At 30.1% G+C, this 7,842-nt stretch overlaps 1 protein-coding gene across 1 annotated transcript; it reads left to right on the top strand.

Annotated features, from left to right (window-relative positions):
• The first annotated feature begins 4,963 nt into the window (after positions 1–4,963).
• On the top strand, positions 4,964–7,842 carry LOC143196229 (small ribosomal subunit protein mS39). Its single transcript, XM_076403888.1, has 10 exons — positions 4,964–5,322; positions 5,382–5,614; positions 5,667–6,015; positions 6,066–6,281; positions 6,337–6,554; positions 6,615–6,834; positions 6,886–7,012; positions 7,085–7,305; positions 7,410–7,596; positions 7,671–7,842. The coding sequence occupies exons 1-10, from the start codon at positions 5,294–5,296 to the stop codon at positions 7,803–7,805; spliced, it is 1,935 nt and encodes a 644-aa protein (XP_076260003.1). The 5' UTR covers positions 4,964–5,293; the 3' UTR covers positions 7,806–7,842.

Below are 7,842 nucleotides of genomic sequence, written 5' to 3'. Positions count from 1 at the left end.
GACTTGAATAGTATATAGGTGGTAGTCAAATATATCTAAAGATAACTCCTACGACTAACTTCAACAAATTTTTAATTCTATTCCTGCAAACGATCTATATATTCCGGTTAGAGATTTTAAAGTACATATAGGCTAGGTTTTGAGAAAAGTTGAATATTAAAGCAAGTAAGCATATTTTATGTAAGATGTAATAAAAAAATCACTCAGATGAAATGGTAATAAGCGATTTGATCTACGCACTTCACTGCCACACATCAGGCACATTTAACTAATTGGCAAATATATTGGGATACTCTTTCGAAGTATTTAACACTAACACTATAAATAATACTAGTCGTGGTTTCTAGAAGTAAATCGCGTTCTACCGCTTCATTAGAGACAATGGCACAAAGCACCACTATAGCACGGAACACTTTATTTTGGAACTATTGAATGACAGCTATGACCCCATAATTGGATGTCCCAAGACTAAATGGTATTAGCGTTTCTTGCAAATTAAACATTGGTCTAGATGTATGCCAAGGTGATACCTTCCTACGCCTCCTTTGCTCCGTTAGCAATTATTATAATTCTCTGATCGGTATGTTCTTATACACGAGGTGAATATTATATGGGTACATTTTCTTTCATTAGCTTTAACAAGTTTTCTGTCACAGTTGTATTTTGAAGTGATTGAAGATTTCTTGATTCTATGTAATCTATGTAATGCATGAAATGTTAAGACAGTGGTCAGTAGATCAGTAGATATAGATTAGCAGTATACAGAAAATGTAATATTAGATCCAGTACACTTCTGACTTACACTTTGTGAAGCTCCTGAATGTATTGGATGTAAGAGGTCAATTGACAAAGTCCCCGGCCTGATACATAGATGGCACTACAAAAAAATCCATATGTTTTTTAGTTAGCACTAAGTCTCCAAAGATGCGTGTATAAATTTGACAGCTGTCGGATCATTAGTTTGTGAATTATAGCATTTTGAGTGAAGCAACTTTTGTTATAGTGAAAAAAATGGATAAAAAGGAATTTCACGTGTTGATAAAATATTTCTTTTTGAAGAGAAAATATACAGTTGAAGCATAAACTTGGCTTGATGCCGAGTTCCGGGGTACTGCCCCCGGAAAATCAACTATCAAGAATTGGAATACTAACTTTAGACGTGGTGAAATAAGCACCGAAGACAGCGAACGCAGTGGACGCCTAAAAGAGGTTGTTACCGACGAAAACATTAAAATAATCCACAAAATGATTGTGAATGACCATAAATTGAAATTGAATGAAATAGCAGACACTCTAAAGATATCAACTGAATGTGTACATCAAATCATTCACGAATATTTGGGTATGAGAAAGCTTTGTGCAAAGTGGGTGCCGCGCAAGCTCACTTTTGACCAAAAACAACGACGAGTTAATGATTCTGTTTGAAGATGATCAAGCGCAATAAACCCAAGTTTTTGCGTCGATATGTGACAATGGATGAATCATGGCTCCATCATTTCACTCCGAAGTCCAATCGACAGTCATCCGAGTGGACTGCACACGATGAACCCGCTCCAAAGCGTGGGAAAACGCAACAGTCGGCTAGCAAGGTTATGGCGTCTGTATTTTGGGATGCGCATGGACTTTCATTGGCCACCTTGGGAAAGGAAGGATCATAAACAGCGACTATTACACAGCGTTATTGGGCTGTTTGAAGGACGAAATCGCCGAAAAACGGCCGCATTTGAAGAAAGAGAAAGTGCTGCTTTACCAAGATAATGCACTGTGTCAAAAATCCATGAATTGGGCTTTGAATTGCTTCCTTATCCACCGTATTCTCCATATCTGGCCCCCAGCAACTATTTTCGAAGAATGAATTTTTTTAAGAAATTTTCGTCGAATGAAGAGGTGATCACCGAAACTGACGCCTATTTTGAAGCAAAGCACAAATCGTACTATAAAAATGGTATCGAAAAGTTGGACGGTTGCTATAATCAGTGTATCACCCTTGAAGGGAATTATGTTGAATAAAAAAAAAGTAATTTTGCCAAAAAATGTGTTTTACTATGGTAGGCCGGGGACTTTTCGATTAACCTGTTATGTACACATTATGTGCATTTCAATTCAATTATAGATGTGGACTTGAATGAAAGACTTTTGCATTGCGACAAGAATTGCAACTTGGTTAAGCAATGATATTTCACAATTGTGTCAATAATCATCTAGTCAATCCAAAATATAAAGAATAAAGCTTCTCGTTCAAAAACTGCTTGCGATGTGATGCAAGCGAATTGACTGATATATGGGTTAGGTGCAAAGATTTTTTTTGCGTCAAACAAATAGTTTAGGATTAGTAGGAAAATATTATTTTATTTTTATAATATATGAAAATGTAAGATAACATTAAATTCAATTCAATTCAATTAATTAAATTGAAGGCAGAAATCTATATTAGTATTATCAAAAACCACTCATTATAGCAGCATAAGAACGTGACGTTATAATATATTTAACCTCCTATAGTAAAATCTGTAAATAAATAGTAATCAAAATAGTTATACCACACCCGCCGTATTCTCCACCTATTTCATTTACTGATAGATAGTGGCTGACCAGAAATCATTCTTATACTTGTTTAATAAATTCGCGGAGATAAAACGGAGATGTTGGAAAAATGTCTTGATATTCATTCTCATTTATTTTTCAGTATAGTCTGCCCCAACTATTATTCCAACGATTCCAACGACTATGGATCCCATCACTAAAGTAGTTTTCCGACAGAGATTCTACTATCACTACTACTAACAAACGACAGAACTTCTCTTCTTTGATGAACAACGTTTTGAGCGAAATATATATTTTTTTTTGATATTGGAACTCATAAATCAAGGAGAGCTAAGTCTAAATAAAGAAAGCTAAAAAAATAGATAATCAAGACTTTCTATGGTTGAAGCCTATATCTGTAAATACATAAAAATGTATGAAATATCTAGATGCTGAAATTATTCGCAATTTTGTTCAATAATTATGATTTTTTGCATATATATATTGAGAATAAACATTAATTTGACTATTTTTTAACTATTTTTTATAAACTAAAATATTATCTGCCATTATTGGAAAAAATAAATGCGAAAATGCATTTAGACAATCTTCAGCACCTTCGCCTTGAATCAACTTCTAATTATCAACAACATTAAAAATATCGCTTTGAATGTATTGTTCTTACTCTTACAAAAATTATGCTATTATAATATTTCTTTTATAGATTACTATTAACAAAAATATTATAAAAGTTCAAATAAATAAAATTATAATTTTAATAATTACAATATGAAAAACTTTATAAAACAACAAACCTGATATAATAAAATGGTTTTCATAATTCGTTTTCTATAGTAAGTGTCATTAAATTAAATATATAGATAATAATAAATAAAAGTGGTTATTGATCATTATCACAAGGGATTTTACTATAAAATAACAATGCCACGCTAAAGCGATTTTGAGATAAGAGTGCATTGAAAGCTTGCATAGTATCTAAGAAACCAAATCAATCAAAGCAACGTTTTTTATACACACATTCTAGTTATAATATGACATTACCAAATAATTAAATGTTGCAACTCGAGTACAAACCCACTTTCTAACCAATAAATCCGCAGACTCCGATATTGTTAATGTACCAACAGCATACCAAAAACAATATTTAAAAAATTTTAATGATTCAGTATTCAAAAGTAGTTCAATATGTTTCAGTTCGTACTTGTGTGCAGCCAAAAGTTTTTTTTCATAAGTAAACCGCCATATAATTATACAATTTATTACATGATAACTTTGGGCGTAAATCCCAGTTGTTGCTGATAATTACGTTTAGTTAACATATAAAATAATTGAAAGGTATTTTGAGATTAATGCCACTGTTACATATTTATCACACAATTCTTAATTATTTCAGTTTATTGAATTAAAAATACTGATAAAAATTAATATATTTTTCATCTAATTATAGTATTATTTCTTCTTGTATTATTTAATCTAAATAAATTGATTAGATTCTTAATATATTTATTAAATTCAAATTATAAAACAGCTTATCACACGTATATAAAAAACCGGTATAATAAAATTCGGCAAGTTTTAAAAATAGGGTTAGCCTAGAAGTTTACGTAATATGTAAATCTAAATAATTAGATCATCTTCATCAAAAATGTTACATTAGAAATTATCCGTGTATTATTATGTAGCATTTAGTTAAAATTAATGTTTAACAGAGTAATAGATGTCATTTTATAATCAACCCATAAAATTAATCTACAGGAAGTTTATTTGAAATTTTAGTGCAATTTTAGTTTCCCCATGCAAAAATTAGTTAAAGAATAAATTTTCCTTAAAATGAATACTTCAAACATCATTTTCCACTCTAAACATCGCAAAAAGTATTACAGAGGACATGATGTCAGAAACACGGCACCGGACAAAATAAAAAATTCAAATCCGTGAAATGGAAGTTGATTTATCTTTACCAAACGTTCATAAAATGATAAACAAGTCAAGAATATAAAAAATCGAGTTCCTAGTTCTCCAGACTATTTATTTTCATATTTGCAGTACATACATAACATAACAAAAATGTTACTTTTCCATGTTACTTAAAATATAATGTTACTTTGACAAACAACCTAGATTTAAATTAGCTTTACTGAACAAAATAATTTATACGTTTTTTGATCTTTAAAAAATTTACATATGTATCAAACGGTCTCGTTTTATTCACTTTGTTGTAATAGCTTTCGTAATAAGAAATAAATTTCATGTACCACCCATTGGTTAATTATATGCTAATATATGGACCATTGAATTTACTTTATTGATGATTTTCAAGCTCATAAAATAAGAAATAAATCATGTGTAAGCCTTGATTAATCATGTTTAGCATATATTAATGATCCAATCGGCGTAAGTGATCTAATAAGGGGTAGTCCGAGTTCGAATTCATACCAGCTTATTTGTGCTTATTTTAGTAAGAACAAATGCATTTTGAAAAAATATTGATACCACATTAAAAATTAATAGTATCAAAAGCGCGTAAATACAGGAAACTCTTTATATATGTTTTTAAATGTCCAAATAATTATATTAAAAGGAGAACTGACAATACTGGCATTAGAAATTTTCTGTAACAATATTAAAGAAGATATTTGTACACATAACCTCCTGAAAATTATTTAACCTAATTTATTTTATATATATTATAAAAACTAATTTTCCATAAGAATATAATCATAAAATTTGGTCATAGTGAAATACCAATATGAATATCTCAAGTATTATATTAAGGCGGTAAGACATCGAATTACTTTATATAGATTTTCACTTTCTATGAAATACGCTTCTTTCAGACATAACCATATTAAAAACACCAAATTAGTGGGTCGTTTATTTTCTACAGCTGTTGAAGAAAAAATAGAAATACCCAAACGAATACCTAGAGGCCCAACAGATATACTAAGAGCTTTAGAAAGTACACTGCAAAGAGATCCTACAGCAGCTCATTATAAGTATCATGATGACCCTTACCTTATGCCTAAATCTAACACCAGCAAGAGAACCTATGCTATGGCCGAAGAATCAGGTTATACTAAAATCTCTATAAACATCATTATTATCTAACAAAATTATTACAGGAAGAAAAGCCGCACATTGGGTACGCAGTGAAAATCCAGAATTATTTAATCACAAAGAATGTGATCCTGCAATTGATTTATTTTTTCCTAAACAAGTATATGATGAAAACAGTGAAGTTACTGAAAAAGATTTGAAAGATGTGATTGGGAAAAATCAGGTATCAGACGCTATAGTTATCAATAAGATACTAACCACTAAAGGAATTGAAGTATCGCCAGAAACAAAACAGAGCTTGCTTGAGCTGCTATGTTATAATAATAGTGAAGATACATTAGATGAGGAATATATTGAAGAAAGATGGTTTAAACAGAGTTCACGTTTAAGGGAAAGACAAAGGAAAACATGGAAGTATGTTCAATTAACTACCTAATATAATTATTTTTCATTATTTTTTTAAGGGATGGAAATATAGCTGAAGAAATTTTTATTAGTATAGATAATCCCACGGCAGATGCATATTCTGCTATAATTCAGGGCATGGCCAAGTATTTCCAGGTTGATAGAGCAAATCAATTATATGAAGAGGCATTGCAGAAAGGATTTGTACTAAATGCTGATGCTTATAATTCCTTAATTAGAGTTGCTAATTTCTTTAAGGAAGGATATGATTTAAGGTTGTTATACATTATTTCAGATCATAATGAGTACTAATTATAAAATGATTTTCAGATGGGCATACATTAATAATATATTGTTATCAATGAATCAAGCTGAAATAAAACCAAATTTGAGAACTCTAAATGCTCTATTGTGGGCATTGAGTACAATGGGTAATAGCAAGAATATTAAAGATTTAACATTAAAGACTCTAAGACAGTTTAAAGATCTTGGAATTGAACCTTGTTTAGGATCGTGGTATTATGTATTAATAACATTTTGTAAAGAGAGTAAGTACATGTTAATTGTCTTTATGAGATTACAATTCCTTGTTTCTTATTTAATTTTAGGAGGTCCCAAAAGTAACATATTGGGGAACATACTAACCCATATTGAAGGCAAAGAATTTAGTATCCAAGACTTAGCTGATACTAATTTCTTTGTAACTGCTATGGATGTTGCTAAGAATCATTTGAATAATATAGTTCTTGGCAAAAGAGTCCATAATTTACTGTTGAAAGGCAACAACTATAATTTAATTGGTGATTCATATAAAGAATCAGTTTATTAGTAAGTAAAAGTGATAAATTACAAGATTATATTTTCTAACTATATCTTTAGCCGTCATTATTTTGGTTTGGTATTAATGAACACATCCATTGATGAATTCATGGAACAATTCTACTACAAAATGGTACCTAATATTTATGTCCCAGAACCAGCAGTAATGGAAGATGTTCTAAAACAGGTAATGATAGTTTTTATTTAAATTTGTCAAATGAATCCAAACCTAGATACATTTTAATAAACATTATCTTAGGTTGAAGCTTCGGGCGCTACTGAGTATTTACCCAAACTGTGGTCAGATATAGTGATATTTGATCAGAATTTGAGGGAAAAGTTGATAAATATTGTGTTAAATATCATGGTAGACAACCCAGCTAAAGAAAGTTCAGAATTGGCAGAGAGATTCTTTAACATTGCTTGGGATATATATACAACCATTTCTGAACAAAACTTAGAAAAAATTAATCGATTAAGGTAAGTTTACAGTAGTGTGACGAAATTTTATTAATTTAAATCAATACAAATATTTATTAAAATTATAAGTCCTTTTGAACAAGTCCAATAATAAATAATTTTAGTTTTACTGGTGATATGTTGGGAAGTATAATGACAGTAATTCTGAGATATGGTGATTTTGAAAAGGCTTGTACCATAATGAATGATTTAAGCAAAAGTCACACTACTATACTTGGTGTTCCTAAATTTGATGCTCTATCTCTCTTTGTTGATCATTGTATTAAAAATAAATCTCCGACAAGAGCTATTGTAAGTATAATATAGTCAAAGGCATACATAAAACTAATTTTTTTTACTAAAACTAATGACTTTTCTCAATGTAGGTTTGTATTCAGTATGCTGCAGATAGTGGTTTTCCTGAAGCAGTAAGTTTAGGTGCAAAATTAAATCAACACTTAACTTTAGATGAGATTCACTTGAACAAATTGTCTAACATAATAGATTTGAAATTGCAATGATGTAGATATGTTTTAATAAATTAGTTATAATAATAAA

The sequence above is a fragment of the Rhynchophorus ferrugineus genome, unplaced genomic scaffold (genome assembly GCF_030347505.1).
Source record: "Rhynchophorus ferrugineus isolate W39M unplaced genomic scaffold, kcgeb_rfMv2 rfM1, whole genome shotgun sequence".
Taxonomy (NCBI): Eukaryota; Metazoa; Arthropoda; class Insecta; order Coleoptera; family Curculionidae; genus Rhynchophorus; species Rhynchophorus ferrugineus.
The sequence above is the reverse complement of the archived record's forward strand: the minus strand, read 5'-3'. Positions and strand labels throughout refer to the sequence as shown.